Below are 23,659 nucleotides of genomic sequence, written 5' to 3'. Positions count from 1 at the left end.
TTTTCCCCCCCATCAAGTAGTATTTTATTGTACGGGAGCCACGCCCTGGTTTCTTAAAGGCGCCTTGCACTCTGTTTGGCCATGTGTTATCTCTGCAGCTGGTGTGTGGGAGGCCTCCTGTGAACCACCTTTCTTACCCCTGTCCGCTGAGACCTCCTCCCACCCCCGTCAAGGATTTGGGGATGCCAGGGGGGAAGAAGGTGGTCGGGGGCGGCAGCAGCGGTGCTGCCCCCACTGCTGCTGCTGTCCCCTCTGGGGCCAGGCGTTTGGAGACCAGCGAAGGAGCCTCAGCCCAGAGAGATGATGAGCCAGAAGAAGAAGGGGAAGAGGACCTGCGAGATGGAGGCATCCCCTTCTTTATCAACCGGGGTGGGCTGCCTGTGGACGAGGCCACCTGGGAGAGGATGTGGAAGCACGTGGCTAAGATCCACCCCGATGGAGAGAAGGTGGCTCAGCGGATCCGTGGGGCCATGGACCTGCCCAAGGTGAGGGGTTTGTGTGTGGGAGGGGAGCGGAGAGCTAAGATCTTAGTGACCTTGGGGCTTCCAGAGCAAAGGGACACTTTCTGTGTTGGGGTGGGGAACTACTGGCATGGTAATATGTTAAAAATATAGGTAGCTTGAACCTGTCCAGAAGAATTTTCTCTCAGTTGCCATTGAGGTTGTTCTGTGAGGTCCACATGCCCTGTTTCCAGGAGGCCCTCCTCTGTCTCTTCTAAAAAGCCCATGTTTTGTGGGCAGAGCAGCAAATTAACTAACGAGTACACTAAAGTGGCCTGACATCTTATTTGCTAAGTCAGAGAACTGTGGGCAGAGAGAGAATGAATGACTAAGGAGGCTCCAGGGCTTAAGATGTTGAGAAAATATTTTCATGTGTTGTTTTGCTGAATTCTCCAACAGCCTTGTGCATTAAGTGCAGTTTGGGGACCCATTTTACAGACAAGAATGCTGAAAACTCAAGTAGGAACTAGGGGTCCCACAGCCAGTAAGTGGCAGAGCTTGGGTCTCACCCCCAGGTCTTCCGGTTCCAGGGCCTTTGCTTGGGGGGACACGAGGTTCAAGGGCAGTTAGAAGAGGGCCTGTGGAGAGGGGCAAAGTTCAGTCATTTATCTGTGTACGCCTGGAACTTCTCCATGACAGCTCTCCTTCAGTTGTGTCACCGTGGAGGCTGAGGCTGTCTCATTCATCTTTGTCTTTCCAAGACCTCCTGTGTGCTTGGTACAGAACAGGCACTTGTAAGTGTTTGCTGAATGAAAGGGTTCTTGAGACTTTCTGTGCCCTATAGTGCTAGGTGGAAAAACGTGCCTGATTTTTTTTTTTTCCCCAACGTTATGGTTAAGACTAAGAAAGCACTCTCCCAAATGCAGAGTCCTGAAATCCCCCAAGAAAAGCCAATTGGACAGAGGTCAGAGCCCCAGGCTCAGGTCCTGCCTGCTCAGGTGAGAAGGAGGGGGCCAGGGAGAGCAACAGTTAATGTGGATTAGACATGGAGACAGGTGGCCTATTTTGTTTTCTTTTTACCAAGTTATTGGTAGAACCATCAGAGACTATCTTCTGGGACAGGCTGAATTCAGAGGTTGAAGGTTGAGGAACTGCCTTATATTTCCAGGGGAAATCAAATGTGGTTTGATTTTGAAGGCTACCTCATCGCCTTCTGTACTAATTTAGAATTTAGCTAATTCCCTGTGTCTGGACATTGTTTCCGATAATTTACTCTTAAAGTGAACACTGTGTTGCACATTCTAAAACATGAGTTTGGGTGTCCATCTCTGATTATTTCCTTGGGATAAATGCCTGGAAAAGGAAGTGTGACGTCAAAGGATATGGACATCTGTTCTGATCACCCACCTAGCTATGAACTCAAGCAGACCCCTTCAACCTGTTTGAGCCACAGTTTTCTCATCTGTAGAATGGGGTTGATTGTAGTGAAGCTTAAATGAGAGAATATGTTTTAAAGCATTTAAGAAACTGTAAAGCCTCAAACCAGTACTGGTTACTGGATGTTCATTACCTCTGTTCACATCCTTCATCAGGAGAGGAGGCTAGATCTCACTCAGCATTTGTTCCAGTGAAGCTAGAGCCACATGCTTCTCCCACGTGAGCAAGTTGGGGATTAGCAGATGGCTATCCAGCCATCCTGCTGATGTCTAAATCAGGCTACGAGAGAGTGTGAATGGACCCCTGCAGAACTGTCACAACTCCTGGGGGCTGAAAAAAAAACTGACAACCTCATTAGCAACTGGTTTGGTAATGTCATCTTGTCATCTTCAAGCTTTGTGCATAGGAAAGATAATGATGAAGGAATGAGGCTATTGTCTGTTGGGGGGTGTCATGACTGACAGGAGTGTGCAGGTCCTGAAGGAATTTTGTGAGAGGATTGGGAAAATTGAAACTTCTCCTCCTCAAACCACAGGGAAAGTGTTCCTCCTCCAAAGGAGGGTTCCTCCTCCACCTCGGCCCAGAGTAGGAAGGAGCCCCAGAGTCTGGGCAGGGTGGAGGAGGCCGGGAGGCAGCAGGGTCAGGTCCCAGAGTGCCAGCAGTATGCACCCGGTGCTGGGCTGGCCCCTCCCTGAGTGGTCATGCCCTTGGAGTTGACACAGAGGCATTCACAGAAGAGATTACACTGTGGTGAGACTAAGAGTTTGGGGATGGCATAATGGTTTTTTTTTTTTGGTTATTTTGTGTTGTTGGTTTTTTTTTTTGGCTGCGTTGGGTCTTCATTGCTGCGCACTGGCTTTCTCTAGTTGTGGCGAGCAGGAGCTACTCTTTGTTGCGGTGTGCGGGCTTCTCATCGCAGTGGCTTCTCTTGTTGCAGAGCATGGGCTCTAGGAGCGCGGGCTTCAGTAGTTGTGGCACGCAGGCTCAGTAGTTGTGGCTCGCAGGCTCTAAAGTGCAGGCTCAGTAGTTGTGGTGCACGGGCTTAGTTGCTCCGCGGCATGTGGGATCTTCCCGGACCAGGGATCAAACCCGCGTTCCCTGCATTGGCAGGCGGATTCTCAACCACTGTGCCACCAGGGAAGCCCTGGCATAATGTTTTAAAAGGCCACTTGAGCCAAAATTTAAAATAGGGAGATTTCACATTCAAGGTCCAGATTTTTGGCATCTTTTCAGAAAATGAGAAGATCTGGAAACAGAGAATCTGTGACCCCACATGGCAGCAGGCAGCTGGAGGTGAGGGCTGGTTCCACTCCCCCAGGTGGCCACGGTCCCCACCACTCACTCTCAGCCTGCTTTCCCTGTGGTTACCTGTACGGCCCCTGCAGGTGGTTGAGTCTGGGGCCCCTGCAGTGTAGTGTGATAAAACATCACATCCACCATGTTCAAATCCTGGTTCTTCCGTAACTACTTGTAGGTGGAAGGTATGCAAACTCCTTGTGCCTCAGTTTCCTCAGCTGTGAAATATAAAATGGGCATAATAGCAATACCCACTTTTGAGGGGTTATTGGGAGGAACTGATGAAGTAAAGCATGTGAAATGGGTGAGCATGTAATACGTACCCAGCAAATGGAGCAAGGAGGTGAGGGTGCAGCAGACCACCCCACAGGCGCTTTGGGGAAACGTCCTTTAAAAGGATGATGCCAGTATGTTAAAGGGCAGCAGTTTCTAAAAGGATCACAGATCCAGGAGCAGTTTGTGCCCCTTTGTATGAATGTCTCCTTGATGTTTCAAGCTGCCACTGCCTTTTTTTTTTAATAAATTTATTTATTTCATTTATTTATCTTTGGCTGCGTTGGGTCTTCATTGCCGCGTGTGGGCTTTCTGTGGTTGCAGTGAGCAGGGGCTACTCTTCATTGCGGTGCGCGGGCTTCTCATTGCCGTGGCTTCTCTTGTTGCGGATCACGGGCTCTAGGCACACGGGCTTCAGGAGTCGTGGCTCACGGGCTCTAGAGCACAGGTTCAGTAGTTGTGGCGCACGGGCTTAGTTGCTCCGCGGCATGTGGGACCTTCCCGGACCAGGACTCAAACCCGTGTCCCCTGCGTTGGCAGGCTGATTCTTAACCACTGAGCCACCAGGGAAGCCCCTGCCACCACCTTTGTGAAAACTCAGTGGCCACTGGCAGGGCTCTGGACACCGAGCTCCTGCAAAATGCGAATTTGGACATCTCCCCCAAAAAAGCCAGCATTGCCAGGGTCCTCATGGGCTGGCACGCACAGGAATAACAGTGACCTTGGGCAGGACCCGAGCCTCTGCTGTGTACAGAGGACTGTGTGCAGGGCCTTAGGCCCTGTCCTGAGGCCTGGACATGCAGTGTCTCATCTAGGCTCTGAGGCTGGTTCTGTTATGGAACCCACTAGGATCCTGCTGCCAGGCAGTGAACGGCAGGCTTGGGATTTAGACAGAGATGGACCGGTTCCAGATCCAGCTCCATCAGCCTTTAGGCCATCGTACATCTTGTCCACACACTCAGCTGCAGGCTGCCCCACCTCCCCCAAGCCTCCTTTCTGTTCTAGTCTGAGATGGACTCCGCCGGGGGAGAATGTCTTAACAGAACTCAGGACTTTAGGGGGTTCCTAGAGCAAAGGTAACCCTTGGCCTTGGTAGTGGAGGAGGAGTCATCCCTGAATTGATCTGGGCCAATATCACTTACCTCCACTGTGACCCCACTTAACCCCACAGCTCAACAGCGAGGGCGCATTTCCTGGCTTCTGGTTTGGGGTTGGGGGCTGTGGGCAAACCCAGGCTGCCAGCCCTCCACTAGGCCCGATCATTTGGATGTACAGAATCTTGCCTGTTTGCTTTGAATGAATGAGTGTATGCTTGTGTGAACATTCAGAAGAAAGGTGCCGGCCTGTTGGCAATGGTTAATGTGAGTTAATGTGTCACTGAGCCGCTGGACAGCTCCCTCCAGCTAAGCCTCAGTGATGGTGGCCTTTAAGCCCCTGCTCATGGATCCCAGGTCTTTTTTAACTTTTTCGGAGCCGTTTAGTTTTTGCAGAGCCGCCAGTTCCTGGGTCCTCTGTCTGGGTGGCAGGGGATGCCCTCGTGGGTACCGCCCGGCCCTGGCCCAGGGCTGGCTCCTGTGAGCTTAGTCTAAGGACTCTTGGACCACAGTGCCCTCCTTGTTTGGAGTGTCTCCCGGGAGGGTGTACTTACAGTCCCTACCCAGGCTCCTCGAAGTCACTGGATGCCCTCACGGGAAGTGGGAACGACGTGCCTGGGATCGATCTTCCACCTGAAGAAGCCACGTGCCATGCTGTTTATAGTAAATTGTGCAGTAATTCCTCTCCCACCCCATATCCTTGACACGGGGAGGCCAGCCAGGCCCTCGGAGAGTTCTGGAGCCCGTCTGGCACAGGGTGGTCAGGCAGGCAGGGGGAGAACCCACCGTCCGGGGCTTTTATCCCCCTGCTGATTGTAAGTGGTGGCGACAGTTTGGGCAGCAGGGGGTGGTGTGAAAGGGAAAGTAGCTTCCTCCAGATGAGGTGTCAGTGGCTTGGGACTGCCCAGACCGGAAGGAGGGGACTGCCCAGGCCGGAAGGAGGGGACGGGCACAGACCGGAAGGAGGGGACGGGCAGGGAAGGGGAGGAAGTTCACGCAGAGCTGCCTCCTGGACCTGGCCTTCCTTCTGTGCCTCGGCCCCTTGGGGCAAGTAGGTGTCTGTTAGAGGCTGTGCTGTGTCCCCCTGCCATCTGTGATCACTGGTGTCACTTCCCTTCATATCAGAGCCCCAGCCGCTGTAGCCACGTTATTTAAAAGGCTGTGCCTTCACCGCACCACGGGGAGCACCTCCCCCAGCCCAGCCCTACCTGTGGGCTCCTGCTTTGCCCTTTCCCTTCACTACCTGTGCACACTGACACTCTCAGCAGCCCCTGCCTGCTGGGGGGCTGGGCAGAGGCCTGGGGGGAAGAGCGTGGGACCTTTTCGTGTGAGGAGCCTGAGGCTACCTCACAGCTGGCAGTGCTGGTAACCAAGGGGGACCCCAGAGGGGTGGGCCTTGGCCCTGGAAATCTGGTTCTTCTACCCAGTGAAGGCCGTTCTGTAACCCCGAGGACCCGGTTGATGCTTCCCTTGGCTTCTGAGGCCTCACTGACTTGTGGCAGCCAAACCGCCAGCCATCGGGCTCCCCTGGCCAGAGAGGGTGGCCTGGGGGTGCACACCTGGTGGTGGCCTCTTTCCTGGCAACGGCTTGGTTGCCGAGGGACAGCCCTGGGGGTCCACAGCTCCTAACCTGACTCCCAGCATCCAGGCAGCCCAGGCTGGCGGTTCCCAGCCCTCAGGAGGCCCCTGCCCGACACCCCACCTCTCCCCTTCCTGGGTCTGGCTCTGGAAAGTCTCTTCTGGTGAGGAGGACTGTACAGTTCCCTGGTTACCTGTGCTGGTTACAGGTGTGGAGCTGGTAGGACAGGGGGCTATTGAAGGGGAACCGGAGTTCCTGTGCTGCCGTGGAACCCCTTCAAAGTGGCTACTCCATGGCAAGACCTGTCCCAGACCACGTGCCCCCTGCACTTACTCCTGGACAGCTTAGCTTGGAGCTGGAAGGCCTGGTCGCTGTGCCGTAATATGGGGGGGGTGGTGCGTGACACCACCTGCCGAGGGTGTGTCCGCCTCCACGGAGCGCTCCCCCAGCCCAGGACAGGGACACCCGATAAACCGATTTTGATCCGGCCCTTGAACCAGAGTGAACACCACCCCAATACTGACATGCCTGTTAGGCCTTGAAGTTAATGAAATTTAAAATTCAAACACCTGTGAGTCAGGTGAGTCAACCTGTGTTTTTCTGAAATCATTAAAGAAGCATAAAATTGGCACATGGACGTAAGCTCCAAATTAGAAATGCTGTCCAGTGCCAGGAGGGAGAGGAAGGGCTGTGGTGGGGGCCTGACGGGAGCCTCTTGAAGGGGCTGCCGAGGAGAGAGGCTCGGCCGAGGAGAGAACCGGGGTGGCCCTCCGTGGGATGTGGCTTCTCTGGGGGCTAATCTGAGTGTTGGGTGGGCTGGAAGCTCCACGGTGAGCGTCCCTCTGTGACCAGAGCTCTTTCTCCGTCCCCAGATTCCCATACCGAGTGTGCCTACGTTCCAGCCCTCTACTCCTGTCCCTGAGCGCCTGGAAGCCGTGCAGCGCTACATCAGGGAGCTGCAGTATCCTCCCTGGTCAGGGTCATGGCCACCGTCCGGCTGGTCCAAAGGCCAAGTGGGGCTTGTTTTCGGACAGGGCCAGAGAGGGCTCGGCAGAACAGCCTCACTCCACAACTCCAGGGGCGCCGTTTCCGTGGCATCTCTGTGCCCCGGAGTCGTGTAAGCACAGCCTGTGTCCGCCCGGGTGTTGGAGGTAGTTTGATGAATGCCAGACGCACTCCAGCCTCTCTGCCACCTGCTTCCTCCTCTGTGTGATGGGGTAAATGTCTCCTGAGCGACCTGCTGGTGGAAGCCTAGTCCAGGTCCGCCAGGCCAGACCTCCTCTGCTGACCATCCAGCGCCAGCAGAGGGAGAGAGGGGAGTTTCCCTTGGGGCTGTTTAAAAACTGGTCTAAAATGGGGATGTGGTGGGAGGGCGGCAGGTAGATGGAGAAAAAGGATTTTATGCTTCGGGAGGTAACTTCCCCATCTTGGAAGTTTCTCCCATTTCTTCACCTTTTTCTTCCCTGGCAGGAGGCCAGTTGCCCAGCATGGGAAGAGCCTCCCCTGAGCCCAGGATTCCCCAGTGTCCCTGAGTTGGGCCCCTCTACCCCTGTGCCCTGCCTGGAGCTATGCGACCTAGGCTCTCCCCCGCCCTCCTAGCTGCAGATTCGGTCAGAGATGGCAGGACCAGGCACCAGGCGCGGGTCCTAAGCAGAAGAAAAGCCAGGCTGGTGACTGAAAACTGGGTCCAGCCCTTCCTTTGCCGTGGGGGGTGGGGGGGGGCGTTGGGGCCCAGAGAGGGAGGCGGTTGGCTTGGGAGCGGCACTCAGCAACGCAGTCGTGCAGGAATCCCACCCCAGCCTTCTCCCAGTTCGCGCTGCTTCTCCCTGGTTGGACTATGAAGTACTGCAGAGAGCTGTCCAGGGCTCAGCCTCTTTCCCAGCCCTGGCTGCCTGCCCCATGGCTCCCTCCCTAGGAGAGTAAGGGTGGCAGCAGAGGATGAGAGGGAAGGACGCAGAGGGGCCCTGTGGGGCAAGGAGAAGCAGCGTGCTGCGTCCCCTTCTCCCTTCAGACAGTCAGGTCTTGAGCATCCTCCCAGGTGCCTTACAGAAGCATTTTGTGGGGTCCTTACCCAGCCTGCACCCCTGGGAGTGCTGGACCCCCAGGGTCTGGATGAGGGCAGAGGGACACACCTCTTCCAGGTCAAGCCAGGAAGCCCTTAACCGGCACCCACAGGTACAATCACACAGGGACGCAGTTCTTTGAAATTAAGAAGAGCAGACCTCTGACAGGGTAAGTGTGGGGAGTGCCTCGTCCCTCTGCACCAAGGTAACAGCGCCTGGTCCAGTTGGAGCCCCTTGGGCACCTGTGGGTGGAAGCTTATGAGGCAGGCAGGAACTCTTCCCAGGGGAGCCCGCCAGCAGGACAAGTACCACCGTGGGGCCCTCCTTAGGACATCCTAAAGAGGGGACTCTGGCCAAGACGGGCAGCCGGGGCTCCCTTGGGGATGAGGAACCCTGACATCCACGCTGAGCCAGGAGGGTGATGGCAGCCCCCCAGCTTGGTGATGACAGAGGGCAGTCCCAGGTAGATGTCTGGGTGTGAGCCTCGCTTATTTTTAAGAGAGGTGGGCCTCGCAGGAGAGAGCCCTCCGCCTCTCTCCATTCCCTGGAGCTGCCTGTGCACTCCCCACGGCAGGGACCTGCATGTCACCCCAGTGGCCTTACTGGACTCTCTTCTGATCATTTAATACAAGGCCCAGTTTCTGAGCAACAGGGACCCCACTGGAGAGAACACTGCATCTCTCACTTCCCATTCTACACCCCAGGTGTTGACCCCTGACTGGATCCACCCCGAAGAAACCCTTAGGGCAGATCAGAATGGAGACTGAATGCCACAGCTGGGTCTGGGGGCCCAGCCCAAAGCTGTCCAGGCGTCTAAAACCCTATGCTTTTAAAATTAATGTGAATTTTATGTCTTGCTCCACATATAATCTGTCCATGTTCACTGCCGTGTAAAAAATGCTTTAAATGGCCTATTAGCTAATTACTTAATTACCCCCTTTCCAAGCCCCCGGGTGGAATGCAGCCTTGCTCACCCCAAAGCTTTGCTCTTGTTGTCCTGTGGCCGCTGTGTGTGTGGGCCCAGCTCCAGCCTCATGGGATGGAGGAGTCCAGCACCCTCCCCAGCAAAGCCAGTGGCCAGGCTGCATTCCGAGGCCCAGAGGGCAGCATTCGGTGAGGAGGGAGGAACCAGGCTTCAGGGATAGTCTGTGTTAAAGTGGCCTGAATTCCAAGTTCAAGAAGCAGGCAGGGGAGTCACTGGGCAGCTAACTTCCTGAGATCCCATGTCCAAGCCCCAGGCAGCTGGCCAGCTGCGGGGCAGCAGTTACAATCAATTACAAACTCTTCAGAGAAGTCAGAGTTGGGTCAGGGGTGTCCACTGTGCTGTGAAGAAACAAGATCAAGATCAAGGCCAATGTCTCCAGCACCCTTGGCATGCTTTCCCATGGGCCCCCCAAACACCACCTTCACAGAGGACCCCTAGCCCAGTGGCTGTCAAAGATCTGCCTACCACTGCATGCCCCCCATTCACCCTCCCCGCCAGAGGTCTTGGAGCAGAGCCTGAGGGGAGGGGGAAGAGGCCTCTTTCCTTAACTTCAGTGGTTGCCTCTTCTCCCATCCCCTTAGGCTCAGGAAGGATGTGAGGGGAAGGAGAGGGAGGTGCTGGGCCTGAGCTGAGGCAGCTTGGAAGGGAGGGGAGTCTCTGTCCATCTAGCATCTCTAGTCCACCTCGTGATACTCCTTCACCGGAAGGAGCCTCTGTCCTTATGACTCTTGCCTCCCTTCCCCCAGGCTGATGGACCTGGCCAAGGAAATGACCAAAGAGGCTCTGCCAATCAAATGCCTGGAAGCCGTGATCCTGGGAATGTATCCTTCCTCTGAGAGGCCTGGGTGGGGGTAGGCACGTGCTCAGCACCTCTGGGCCAGCTTCGTCCTCTGGAAGGGGAGGGCTGAGTGAGCTCCAGGGCCCTCCCAGCTCCCTCTCCCAGCAGTCATGAACTTGGCCCAATGTGAACGAGCTTGAGGAGGACTCAGCCCCTTGCATCTCAGTTGCTAACTTCCGAGGCTTACTGGGCAGCTTTTTTTGAGTCGTGGACGCGGTGACCCTGTTCTCAGAACCACAGATCAGGGCACATTGTTTCATAAGGCTGTTGTGCTATTTCCCAGAACCAGAGTCTGGAAGAAGCAGGTTGGATGCCCAGATGTTGGCATTTCCAGGACATGTTAATTTGTGGAGATAATGGATGGGTTCTTTGATATAAAACTGCCTATTAAAAAAAAAGCAAACAGGGTTTCTCAGTCTCCCCCACCCAAAGGGTAGAACTGGGACCTATGGCTGGGTTACAAGAGTAGCTAAGTGGGACATATAAGCCCCCCAATATCCCCAGTTAGAGCAAAGTAAGGAGACAGGTGTTTATGGCCAGTCCTCTGTCATAAGTGGACCCTGCCTGAGCCCTACCCTGTTTTGTTTTTTTGCAGAAAATCTTAACCTTGTATAAGCATAGATTAATATAATGGAACCCATGTGCCCATCACTCAGTTGTACCAATTGAAGGCCAATCTCGATCCATCTCTGCCCACCACCCCTCACATCACCCTCTTTCCTGCACCTACCAAGGCTTTTAAATATTCTGTTTGCCACCCCTGGTGCAGGCACCTGGCTCTGTGCTGAGCAGGGCAAGGTGGCAGGTGCCTAATGGGACGGAGGAGTCCACTCTCTAGGGCAGGTCCCGGAGGAGAAGACGACGGTCAAAGGCCAGGAGCACAGCTTCTTTGAGGAGGACTGTGATCTGAGGGGGACACTCCCCACCCCCGTAGGCATACCTGCCTTAAACTATGTGAAGACACTGAAGGGTTGCCCCCCGGTCCCCCTGCCTGAGGGGTCCTCAGAGCTAAGCCTACTGTGGCAGTCCTCTATGGACCAAAGAGCCCCACGAGCATGGCCCTGTCCAAAGGGTTCTTTGCTGGGACGAGTGTGAAGCCAGCCCAAGAACTCCAGGCTGCTGCCAGCAACCCCTTCAGAGCCACACACCAAAGTGGAGGTTCCCACCCCATCGTAAGAGGGAGACTCAGCTCCCCTTCCCCTGAGCACACAGAGAAGCTGGTCCAGATGGGATCACGTGGTCCTGCAGGCTTTTCAGGGGTTACCTGCTGGCTCGTATGTAGGCGGGAAGAAAACAGGAGCAGCCCCCATCTGGGGGGACCCCTCCCCACTGTCCCCGCAGGACCACCACGGGTCCCTCCTACACACGTGGTGAGCACTGTATTGGGTTTGTCCCTGGGCCTCATCCTCGCTGCACACTGAGCCTGCGCCTTGCTCATCTGTGTCCCCAGTCACTCGCTTGCAAGGAGTCGGGCTCCGTAAGCATCGTGGTGACTGAGAGAACAGACTTCGGGGTCAGGCCAACCTGGACCTGAATCCTAGCTCTGCCGCGTCCTCACTGTGTGACGCCGAACAAGTTCCTTAACATCTCTGAGCCTCGGAGTCCTCCTCTGCAGAAGGGGACGATGGCAATCCCACCCTGCAAGTTTGTTAGGACAGTTGAATGAGCGGGTGCATGTAGGACGCTGGAGGCAGTGTCTCCGTGGTCTCTCCTCCAAGCTTTTATCCTGTTTATCTCATTCTACCCGTTTGTTCAAGAAGAGTTTTGAGTGACTGTTATGTGCCCACCTCTGTGCTGGGCCCCAGAGATACAGCAAAGAACGTGACAGACAAGGTCCCCATTCTCAGAAGATTAGATTCTAGTCGGGGAGACAAAAAATAAGCAAGTAAACCAAGAAGTAAGAAAAATAATTACAGATTGTGGTGATGTGCTGTGGGGAAAATACGTAGCGCAGACTTGCTTTAGAAAGGGAGGTCAGCGGTGCTGGCCAAGCCTGAGGCCTGAGGACGAGCTGGCAGCTGCAGCGGGGGGTGGAGGGGCAGCTAGAGGAAACAGCTGGCACAGAGGGTCCCCCGTGGAGGTTGCAGTGGGCCACTGGACCAGGCTCTCGGCCTCCCAGGCCACAGGGGCAAGCTTGGTTTTATTTGAAGAGCAATAGGCAGTATGTCTGTGCGTAGGGGGTGGAGAGAGAGAGAGAGAACAGGATTGTCAGTGCATCTGTGAGGAAGTGTGTGTGAGAGAAAGACGGTGTGAGAGGCAAGGTAGAGGTGAGGAGGGCTGTGTGACTGACAGGAGGAGAGAGGGAGACGGGGTGGTGGGCAGAGGGCCCTCTTACCCTTCCTTCAGCCCAGGACTCTGGAGGGCCCTGTGGTTTGGAGTGCCGGCCTCACTCTTAAGGTGTTATTTGGTGAGCCCTGCTTGAGGTCATAGCAGCAGCTGGTAATCACCGAGTGCCCTGACCCATAGAGATTGAGTTTATTGAGCACCTACTTATGCCAGGCCCAACCCTGACGACAGGAAGTGGAGGTGAGCAAGACCTGCTGCCAGCACTCAGGAGCTGGGGTGCAGGGCCGCTCACTTAGCCTCTCCCAGGTTGGGGTGGAGGCCGTCCCCGTCCCGCCCCTGCGCGCTGGCCCTCGGGCCTCTCCCTGGCTGTTTCCTTAGCTGGGGCGGCGCGGCCAGTTACCTCACCAACAGCATGCCTACCCTGGAACGCTTCCCCATCAGCTTCAAGACCTACTTCTCAGGGAACTACTTCCGCCACATCGTGCTGGGGGTGAACTTCGGCGGCCGCTACGGGGCGCTGGGCATGAGCCGGCGCGAGGACCTGATGTACAAGCCGCCGGCCTTCCGCACCCTCAGCGAGCTCGTGCTGGACTACGAGGCCGCCTACAGCCGCTGCTGGCACGTGTTAAAGAAGGTGAAGCTGGGCCAGTGCGTGTCCCACGACCCGCACAGCGTGGAGCAGATCGAGTGGAAGCACTCGGTCCTGGACGTGGAGAGGCTGGGCCGCGAGGACTTCCGCAAGGAGCTGGAGCGGCACGCCCGCGACATGCGGCTCAAGGTCCGTGTGAGCGGCCGCCCTGCCCGCGAGCGTCCAGGGGTGTGAGCATCCAGGGGCCGACAGGGGTGGAGACGGAAGGGCTTCCGCTTCCTAGGGGGTCGCTCTTCCAGGGAAGCCCCCTCCCTCCTCCCCTGTCCCCCGCCCCCGCCCCAGGAGAGGTGGTGCCAGGATTAAGGGAGATGAGGGGGAGAAGTTTCCGGGCTTTGCTCAAAGGTCGTCATCCATGAGACAGTCCCCTCCGGTGAGCAGGCCAGGGGAGGCTCTGGAGGGGGCAGCAGACGAGCCGGGTCTGAGCACGTAGAGGAGGGCAGGGGTGCCACAGGCCAGGTGGAGGGGGCTGTGCGTAAGGACTGGAGGGAAATCATAGCCTGTCTGGAGGGAATGGTCGTGTGGGGTGGGCAGCAGCAGCCATGACCCCCCGTGTATCCTGACTCTTGACCCCTAGCCCCAGTGAAGGGCTAGGAGGAAGTCAGAAAAAGGAGGAGGTTCAGACTGTGGGGACACAAGGCGGGGTGGTCCCTTCTCCCGCTTTCCCACACCCACTGAGCAGGGGTCTTGGAGGAGGGGGAGGGGCTGCTGGACCCAGAAGTAGTCGGGCTGAGCTGCTGAGGAGTTGGTCCCCAGAGCCTTACAGGTGAGCAAAATCTTGGCCTCTCCCTGGTTTCCCGTGGATGGGGGTGCCTCCTCTGGGGCCTGCCAGCCCCTCCCCATTGCCCAGTCATGCAGCCCTGTGCGCTGCCCCTCCGGGTAGCCTGGGGCCGCAGCCATGACTGTGGCACTTTTGCATCCACTGCTGCTCCCCAAAACGCCGGGAGGGCAGCGGGCAGCGGTGGGTGCTCCCTTTTCAGGGTAAGGAAGTGAGGTGCGGGCAGCCCAGAGACTTGCTCGCGGGCTGTGGGAGGCAGATGGGACTGGGGCTCAGTGTCCGGATGGCGAACCCAGGCACATCACAGGTGCTTTCAGGTGTCCCAGCGGGGATGCGGCAGAGCTAAGGCAGCCCTGCCCCGCCAGCCAGCCCCTAGGCCAAGACTGTGGGGCAACAGTGCCTTCCCCAGGGCAGAAGCGGGCTGTAGTTGACCCTGCCGCTTTCAGGGGCTGCCCTCTTCCCCTGCAGAGCTCTGGGTGCCCAGCTGCTGGAGTGTTACTGCGTCTTCAGGGGAGCAGGTTGGATCTAGAGTTGGAGGCACTATTACCTAGTTTTTCGTGCTGTGTTTCCCAATCTGTTTGGTGCTGTGCATTTCCCATGTAATTTGCCCCCTTCCAGTACCACTCCCGTATACCCCAAGTTTTGAAGATTCAGGTCAAACGGACAGTGCTGCATAAATTCACTTGCTTTTCTCATTTTTTTCCTTAATCAGAGATATAGCTGCTAGTCTGAACTTCTGATTGACTCGAGATAACCAGTGTCACCCTTGGGTCTGGTAGGATCCCAGCCCATAGCTCAGACATGGGCTGTTTCCCCAGCCGGCCCATCTACCTGGCATGGGTAAATGGCCCTTTTCTCAAGGGCCACCATGAACCCTCAGTAACTTCCACCCACATCCTTGCTATTTCAGGGGCCAACAGAGATTAGGCAGCCCTGCTGTGGAACCACTGCCCTGGCAGTTGTAGTGCCTGGGAAACAGGTTTGGGAAGACCCTGGGACGGCAGAGCATGGCTCGAGGCTTCCTGGGCCCTGCCCAGGGCAGCTTTGGGGCTTGTGGCTCCTGCCGGGCAGGACGGGCTCTGGGGCAGTCCTGGAATGAGTGTTTGTTTCTTCCTCCCCACCAAGATTGGCAAAGGGACCGGCCCTCCCTCCCCCACCAAGGACCGCAAGAAGGATGTGTCCTCCCCACAGCGGGGCCAGTCTAGCCCCCACCGCAGGAACAGCCGCAGTGAAAGGCGGTGAGAAAAGGGTTTCGCCTTGGGTGGGGGGCTGGGGAGACAGCAAAAGGCGTTTTCCTTCCCTCTCATCTTCCAGATCCCTCTGTTCTTCCCCCCACCTCTTCTCTTTCTCACCTTTCTCTTTTTTGCCTCTGCTGGAGGGAACTTAGGATGGTGTGTTTGTTTGTGTGTTGATATGGAGGCAATGCGATCCCATTTCTCGAGAGAAGACATTGCTGGCCCACTGGTCATCCTATGCGGGGCCCAGATGCCAAGCCGGAGACCCACAGGGAAGGCTGGAGGCCAGCTGCAGAATGGGCTCTGTGGGAGGGAGGGTAGAAGGGGCGGGGCCCTGCCTACAGTGAATCCTTCCAGGAATATCACTGGAGAGGGTTTGACGTCAGATGGCAGCTGGTGGCTGGCTTTGAAGGAAACTTTTGCCCCTGTGAGTCTGTGGTTTCTGCAGAAACATCCCGTTAAGACACCAGGCTTCCTCATCAGATTTGTCTCCTACACGTCGGCCTGGCTCTTGCTTTAAATGTCGTTGTCATTCTGGAAGCACCTCTCTGGTGTAAGGGCCGCCAAGCTGGCCTCCAATATCCAGCATCCTTCACTTTGACCTAGGAGGGTTTCAGAGAGAACAGATCCCCCTCACAGAGACGGACGCATTACACTATTACTTTCTTACTTAACTGCAGCCGGAATTGCTGACCTCCGTGAAAAGCAGTACCCTGCAAGGGAGTGCAGGGACCACACTCAGGACAGCAAGGCGTGTGGGTGCTCCAGGAGCACACTTCCACAGGGGCTCTACCGATTCCTTTGGGACACCTTGGAGACTGGGGAGGTGGGGAGCCAGCAGGGGCAGCCACCCCTTGCTCCCTGCTCCCGCACCTCCCTGACGGGCCACTCACCCCTTCCCCCTCCTCTGCTCTCTCCTCCCTGCAGGCCTTCTGGTGAGAAGAAGCCTTCGGAGCCCAAAGCCATGCCAGACCTCAATGGGTACCAGATCCGGGTGTGAGGCAGGCGGCAGTGCCCCAGCCGCACCCACTTCTGGGGGCCGGCATCTACCTGCCAGAACCGGCCTCGCTCCTGGGGAAGTTGGGGCTGATGGTGGGGCAGGGTGAGGGGCAGCGGGAAGAGCGTGTCCCAGCTCGGCCACCCAAGATGCTGCCCCTCCCGCTGGGCCAAGCCCCCTCACTTTGGACCACGAGGCAGTGAAGAGTTTAATTTTGAGTTTTGAACTCAACAACTGAAATTTAAGGTATTTGGGAAAAAACTTAAAACTAATGGATCTGCCAGTGGCTGGAAGGCCAGTGCTTAGAGGATCTAAGCGCCACAGGGCTGGGTGAGGAGGGGTTGCTGGCTCTGCTGGTACCCCTGCCCCAAGGTCTCTCTGGGATTTGGGTCCATTCCATCTATGGGAAACCTCCCAGCTCTGCTAGGCCTGTGGCAGGATGGAGGGAGGGGTGTTTCTCCAGTCCTGTCTGCCCTGGCAGATCTTCACCCAGGGAAAGGAACGCAGGGTAGGAACCACCCTGAGAAAGGGCTGTATGGCCCGTATCAGGAGCTCAGCACAGGCCACATCTGCCCCGAGAGCCAGAGCCTGTGGCTCAGAGGGTCCTCGGGCCCTTGCAGCCCCATGGACAGTGTTTTGTGGGCTGACATTGCCTCGTGGCAGGGCCCGTGCTGGGATGGGCTGGACGAGAGCCCAGGAGAGAACCACTGGGGGAAGGGTTCCCGGACCCCTACCTGGCCTCCTTGCTCAGCCCAGCTCTGCCTGTTGCTGAAGCCGGGGCCTCCCTGCAGAGGGGCTGGGCTGTGCCAAGGGCCCAGATATGCACTGGGCTCAGCATGACTGTGGGGACTGAATAGACCTGGTGGGTCCAGGAACCGTGGCTGGGGATGGGGTGGGCCACTCAGGCCTAGGTCTGTCCCCCTGGTAGGTAGTCCCCAGGGACTGCTCCCCCTTCCTGTTACCTTAGCTCTTGCTGGGGAAATGAAGACCAGATCAGGCTGCCTGTGTCCCAGCCCTACCTCCCCTCATTCAGCAGCCTGGGTAGGTGTGGAGGGCCCAGTGATGATCAGGCCTGTTGTGTGAGGCAGCTCATCAGGGAAGAAGCTGAGCTGCTGGCGTCTGCACAGCCTGCCTGGCAGGTGTGAGATACCTGGCGGGCAGGTGAGAGGTTGTGGAGAGAGGTTGGAGGGCCTGCGGGAAGGTTCTGGAGGCCCAAGTAACAAAGAGGTGTAGGTCAAGGGGGCAGTGTGGCCACTGAGGAGAGGCAGGGCCCGAGAACTGGGGAATGTAAGTGAGAAAAGAATGTGGGGGAGAGTTTAGAATCAGGCGGCTTTGGGGAGTAGTGAGTTCCCTATTGCTGGAGGTATTCAAGCAAAGACTAGATGGCTGCTTGTCATCTTGAAAGCTATAGAAAGGATTTAGGTTACGGAAGGATAACTGGATGAGATGACCATTAAGGTTTCTTAATACTGAGAGGCTAGGATTCAGCCAGGGGCAGCTGGCAGTAAGGCTGCAGCGGGGCTGGGGGCCTGGAAGAGGGAGGACCAGAGCCAGAGTTGTAAACTCAAATGTCTGCGGGGCCAGGCAGATGACTAAAAGGAGGGCTGCAGGGCTGGGTGGGGATTGTGGCCAATTAATGAAGACATACCCCATTAAAGCAGCCGCTGTTGCTCAGCCATTCTGAGCGCAGGCCCTGCAGTATCAGATTGCCTGATTTTTTTTGTTGTTGAGAGGCCAGAACTCTGAATTTTTATGTGAAATATGCTGATTTTTAAATGTTGGCAGTCAGTTCAGAAAATTGTAAAGCCCAACGTGAAAAAGAATGCTGGTTTGTAATCTCTGAAGTAGAGAGGGCTTGGGCTGGGGAGAGGTCCACCAAGGTACTTTGAGGTGGAAAGCGTGAAAAGTTGTAGGCCTCTCAGAGCAGGCCGGGCCTGGGCAGCGTCCTCGCTGCTGACGCTGCTCAGAGTGGGCGGCTACCCCACGTTCATGTTCGCTCTCCCTGCAGACCAGAGACATACCAGGAACTCCCTGTGGTTGCTGAGACACCAGAGGGGGTGGAGTGGAATTGAAATAGTGCAATTCTCAGCCTGCCAGGGAGATGGATTGTGCCTGAGAAGCAAAGAAAGGGAGAGGGGGAGACAGGATGTGTTTGCTGACGCAAGTGCCCGCCAGGGAAGGCACCAGGCTGGCAGCTCTTAACACCAGCAGCTCTTGGCCCAGAGCCAGGCCCAACAGGGAAGCCGGCTGCTCAGTCCCCTGGGTTTCTCATGGGTCACTGGGCCCTGGGGAGGTGCCTAACCTGTCCCCCGGACTACACCCCAGCCAGACCAATCCGAGGGCCACTGTGAGCTCTAACTCACCATCCCATCCCATCCCAGTTTTCAGGGAGAGGGGTGGTGGGTCCCCACGTTCACACATTCGCCTGAGGCAGAGATGGATCCGTTTGGGAGGCGTGAGGCTGAAAGTGAGGACTTTTGTGGGTCTGGATGTGGGTGCCTCGTGCAGGCTGCTCATCGGCAGACACCCCAGATGCCCCTGTGGACCACAGGGCTTGAGGGTGAGATGTGAGGGAGCCGCTCCTGGTAAGGGAGCCCAGCAGGGTGCTCTGACCCTCTGGCTCCTTCCTGAGCCCTTTGGGGAGAAGGAAGCAGGACGAAGCCCCAACCCCTACTGCTGTCTTCCAGGGAGGGAGCCGACCACCCACAGCTGATAACCCCCTAGCACTCCCCCTTCCTCGCTCAGACCTCGGGCCTGTGGACACCCACAGGATACAGCGGTGCTTTTTAATTTAACTGTTTCACAGATGTAGCAACCCCTCCTCCCCTCCTGGGCGTGTTTACACAGGCTCTGCTCCCCAGGGCTGGCCTGGCTGCAGAGTTTCTGGGGAGGCAGAGGCAGGGACTTCAGGGCCTTAGTCACCATCCTCAGTATCACCTCATCTCAATTCCTGTGAGGGACCAGGCCTCGCTCCTCCCGACTCAGGACTGCCTTCCAGCTCTCAGCGTGGGTTCCTCAGGGGTAGGGGCTGCTGGCTGGGGAGGGGTCAAGGGAAGGGCAGAGAAAGCTGCTTGATGAAGGGGGCTCGGCAAGGGCGGGCAGTGATTGCTCCCCAAGGCCTGGCTGCTCGTGCTCTGTGCTGGGTGCCGGGTCAGAACACTGGGACACTGGGTTTCAAGCCTTCCCACCCACCTACCTGCCAGTCCTCTCCCTCCCGTGGCCTCAGTACGGTCATGGTCCCCTCGCCCATCTCGCCAGCCAACCCATCCTTCCTGGGCGTGGCCAAGTGGGGAGAGCGGCGCCCCCGGCCCCCAGGTGCCATGATGAAGCCTAGGGCCAAGGTTCTGAGCAGCAGAAAGAGCCTGGAGGTTGGCCGTATCTGGTTTCTGGCCCACTCTGTCATCTTATGCCCCCCGCTTATGCCCCCATCTTATGCCAACGCTTCCAGCTCGGACTGGACTTCCCGGCCCAGGGACGGGGTCTAATTCTGGCTGGTGGCACCCAGAGGCCTGTGTGCCTGTGCGTGCCTCGGTCTCCTGCCTGGGTGGTTTCCAGCTTAGCTACAGTGGCTTCCCCAGGCACCGCCCCCCGGCCTCTGAGTATAGGGAGGTGTGAGCTGGGCCCAGCATATCGACCACGTTCCGTGTGCCAGAAGTGGGCTGTGTTGAAATCCCCACTTCCCTTGCTCCACTGAGAAACCAGTGGGAAGGGCAGGGAGATCCTCTGGGGGAGCGTGGGGTGGGAGGTGAGGTCTGCCCCCGGCCAGGCAGGGCTGCTGCGGTGCTAGCTCCAAGTCCATCAGTATTGACCCGCTCGCCCCATCTTGGTGCTCCAGAGTCCCAAGTTCCCCTTTTTCTTCAAGTCTGATGAGAGAAGAAATCGGGTGCGCTTGGCCTGGGGCCTAGTGATGGTGCACGGCCCCTCCCTCGAGCTCTGTGTTGGCTGCCATGTTGTACTGGACTTTGTTCCCCCTCTTCTCGTATCAGTGTTGGCCGTCCCCCTTTGACTTTTACACTTCGTCTCATTCCTGTTCTCACTTTTTCCTTGAAATGAATAAAGTCTCCCCAGCTCAGCTCTGTGGGCTGGGAGGAAGCCCCAGTTTGTAAACCTTGTCTTCTTCTCTCTGGGAGCTGAGGCTGGAGCTGCCCCACCCACCAGTGTCAGCCTCGGCAGCTCCGGAGAGAACCTTCCCCAGAGGTGAGGAGAGCCCCAAACAAGCCAACAGGACACCTCACAGCCCGTGCAGTCATGATAAAACTTCTGGGGTCCCAGGCTGTCACCCTCAGCCTGCTGAAGCCGCTCAGCTCTTGCTAATCCTAATCTGGGAGATCTTTCCTGCTGGCTGTAAATGAATGCATTCTCCCTCACACAGCCAGTTCAGCCCCCAGAGGCGCAGGATGCATTCCAGAGCCCTGCTCTTCCTGTCCTAGTCCCCAGCAGTCCATCAGGAACAGGAGAGGAAGGCTGTCCATCAGGAACAGCAGTCCATCAGGAACAGGAGAGGAAGCCTCATCTCCTGGGACATGAGGCTATTTCAGGAAACCATAGCAACAGGGATCTGCAGTCCCTTCTCATCACAGTTGCCAGTGCAGAATCTATGGTGGTTAAAGCCACAGCTTTGGAAAACACCGCTGGTTCCACCCTTCTTCCTCTACACTGTCCCTCCAGCTCTGGACCTCTTCCCAATGCTTTAAGGCAAGTCCAAACAATTACAACCAGACCTGCACAGAAATATCTTTGAGACCCCACAGCATTTTTCACCTTTAACCCTTCCTCCCTGTTTCTCTGGTCTCCTTTCATTCAGCTTGGGAGTAAAACCTAGACTTATAAGAGGAGGGAGTATATTTCCTACTTCTTATCGCAGCCAATCCCCATGAGGTCCTAACTAGAAGTGTTGTTTAGCACAGCAAGAGTCCCTCACTTTCAGTAGCGTGGTGGTGAGGCATGGCCACTGGGAAGAGGAGGGGTGGGCCGGTGGAATCCATGAACATCTTAGACTGTACGCCATTAAAAAGAGGCAGTTATGTTAATTACAGGTTCATTTAAATCCAGCTTAAACGATAACGAAAAAGAGCCTTTCAATAAACCAGAGTTTGTGAATAACTCGGATTATACACCTTTACACAAAGGCAGTCTTGAAATTTACACATTCAAGTCCAGCTAAAGTACCAAGTAAAGGGCCTTGTGGGTGGACTGCAATGAGATGGGCTCATACACAGTAGGCCCCTGGAGTGCTCTCGTGGAAGGAGGGCTGGGTTAAGTGCGGTGAGTCTGTATGAGTCAACCAGGCTCACCGTGGACACTGCCTGGCCACTTTCTTAGAATTGACGCAGAGGTAAGTGCCAATTGTGGACTCCCAAGAGGACCAGAACGCAGCTTGCTGGGGGCATTACCGCACTTCCTTCTGCTCCCTTTCTTTCAAGCTCACGGCATGTGCCTGCCTAGTTTAGGCACATGACTAGAGTGGGTCGGGCCTTTAAACGCAGGTGGCACTTCTCAGAGCCCTGGACGCGAAGAGATTGAAGCTCTGCACCCACATCTGCCAGGATCTGACATCTTGACCACGACTGTGGAGGGCAGTGGTGACAGGAAGTGCTGGTCATACGAAAGACCAAGCCGACTGGGCCACGTGCAGGCTGCCTGGTAACCCTTACAGTGTTTGCCAAGGGGGTGAGGGGCCCGCTGAGGCCTGGCAGGTGGTTGGAGATGGGCCACCTCAGGTGGGCTGAGGGACAGCACTCTGAGCAGCCCACATGGGAATGTGCACTCCCTCCAACCCCCAGCCAGAAAGGACCTGGTCACGGGAAAGACAGAACCTCCAAGAATGTTAAGTGTGGAGACTCCACTCTTCTTTCCGCAGCTGTGTGAGGCCTCTGGCCTTATGGGCACAGGAACTGACTAGGGATGGGGCAGAAGGCAGAGTTCCCAATTAAGGTCACGTTCTCCTAACCTGGGAGAGATCACCCTACCAGGTTCTCATCTGGCTGCCTGGCCCTTGCCTGGGATAGTTCTGTTTTGCTCTCTCTCCCCGGGGGGAAACTAGAGGAGGTGGGCCCCTGCTGCTCCCAGAAGACGGGAAGCCATGCTTTGCCTTATGTAACCAATCAGAAAACAATCCTCTAGTCCAGCAGCTACACCAGGGCAAGAACTGGGGAGAAAAACCAGGGTTTAAAAACAAGCCAGCAGAGGACTGGTTGGTCATTTCCCTTCTCCCAGCCCCAGCCCCACGTATCTGCCTTAGAAGACAACCTGTCTCCTCTACTCCCAAGAAAGGCTGTGTTCTGAGGAGTTGGGTGGCAAGAAATAAAGGAGGTTCTCAGTTTACCTCTTTGGGATCTCTGTTTCCTTGGATATAAAGGTAAGATATGCACACCTGAACTGCCACCTTGTAGTGCAACTGTCTACTGATCATGGAAGTGGAAGCACTCGAAACTGAATCAAAGTGCCGTGCAGATGCTACATGACTCACCTCAACCAGGGGGAAGCCCTCCAGGCCAGGAAAGGGGTCTCTGGGAACATACCTCAAAGCTTAGGAGCTATAAAATAATTCCAAGCCCCCAGGGCCAACTGTCCAGGCTGACTAGGGAGAACTACCCACCCTCAATTCCTATTGTAACCAGTAATTACCAATTATTGTAATTACCAATAATACTCTGGGATTTTTAGCATCCCTTCAAATAACGTAATTTCAGATCTGAAAATTCCTCACACGTGGAAAAGAATATTACTTTTAATTTCTCTTTCACCAAGATATGTGCAACATAGGGAGGGGTTAACTTACCCACGATCACCAAGTGACCAGGCCAAGATGACAAGTGGTGTTCCTAATCCCTGGCTAAATCCCAGCCCAGGCGGTTCAACTGGTACCCAGGTAGCTTTAACTAACCCAGCTTCTCAGGTACTGATTCAGAGGTGTGGGGTCTGGGATTCTGTTCAGGTAAGGCAGAAAACCACACCTGTCTCAGGGCTTCTTCCCACGGGCACAGGGGCTGGTGGACCTGCTGCACAGGAAGGCCGGAGGAAGAAGTCCCAGCACAGTGAGGCCCAGGAAAGATGAGAAACCTTGCCAGCAACAGGTGGCTCACAGCTCAGCCCTGGCTCCTGAACACAGAAGAGATGATCAAAAATAGAAGCGCGGCAAGAGGCATCTGCCACGTGCATCGTGCCTCACGCAGCTGCCATAGCTTTGACCAGGAAAACACTTCTCATCCTGCTTTCGCCACAGATCCTCCTCTGCTTGGACTAGGCGGAGGTATGGCAGGTACAGGGGCAGCAGATGGAATAAGAATGAGAGCAGCTGAAAGCAGTATTCTCCTCTAGCTTGGCGAGGATGGAGAAGAGAGCTGCACCCCACGAAAGTCCGGGCAGGAGGCTGCGCTCAAGCCGTTCCTCCCAGGAGAGTAGTGGGCATCTGCTCAGTTACCAGAGGGAGATGATAACCCTTTTCTCTGGTCTAGATCTCAGGTTTGAGGCCCCACCCCAGGATCAGTCTCTTCTTCTCTGCCCACCTCATTCCCCAGGCCTTCCCTCCCCCATGCCTTTCAGGATCCTAATAAAATAACCAACAGTAGGGGGGAAAGGTAAACCTTTATTTGGAAAAGAGAGTTCAAATGACCATTTAAAACCCCCTTTCATTTCCAAAACAGAAAATAAGAAAACAAGGAAAAGATCATCTATCAAGCTCCTGCCCTCTGCCATCTTTAGCCATTTTT

General features: G+C 56.1%; 1 protein-coding gene across 1 annotated transcript; it reads left to right on the top strand.

Annotated features, from left to right (window-relative positions):
• Positions 1–121: 121 nt before the first annotated feature.
• Positions 122–15,950, top strand: VASH1 (vasohibin 1). The gene is made up of 7 exons (XM_060003372.2): positions 122–485; positions 6,992–7,080; positions 8,295–8,351; positions 9,914–9,988; positions 12,688–13,069; positions 14,841–14,953; positions 15,878–15,950. Exons 1-7 carry the CDS (start codon positions 183–185, stop codon positions 15,948–15,950), a joined length of 1,092 nt encoding a protein of 363 aa, XP_059859355.1. The 5' UTR covers positions 122–182.
• The last annotated feature ends 7,709 nt before the right edge of the window (positions 15,951–23,659 follow it).

This window comes from Delphinus delphis, chromosome 2, assembly GCF_949987515.2.
Source record: "Delphinus delphis chromosome 2, mDelDel1.2, whole genome shotgun sequence".
In the NCBI taxonomy this organism is placed as follows: domain Eukaryota; kingdom Metazoa; phylum Chordata; class Mammalia; order Artiodactyla; family Delphinidae; genus Delphinus; species Delphinus delphis.
Note: the sequence above shows the minus strand (reverse complement) of the source record. Positions and strands in the feature narration are given on the sequence as shown.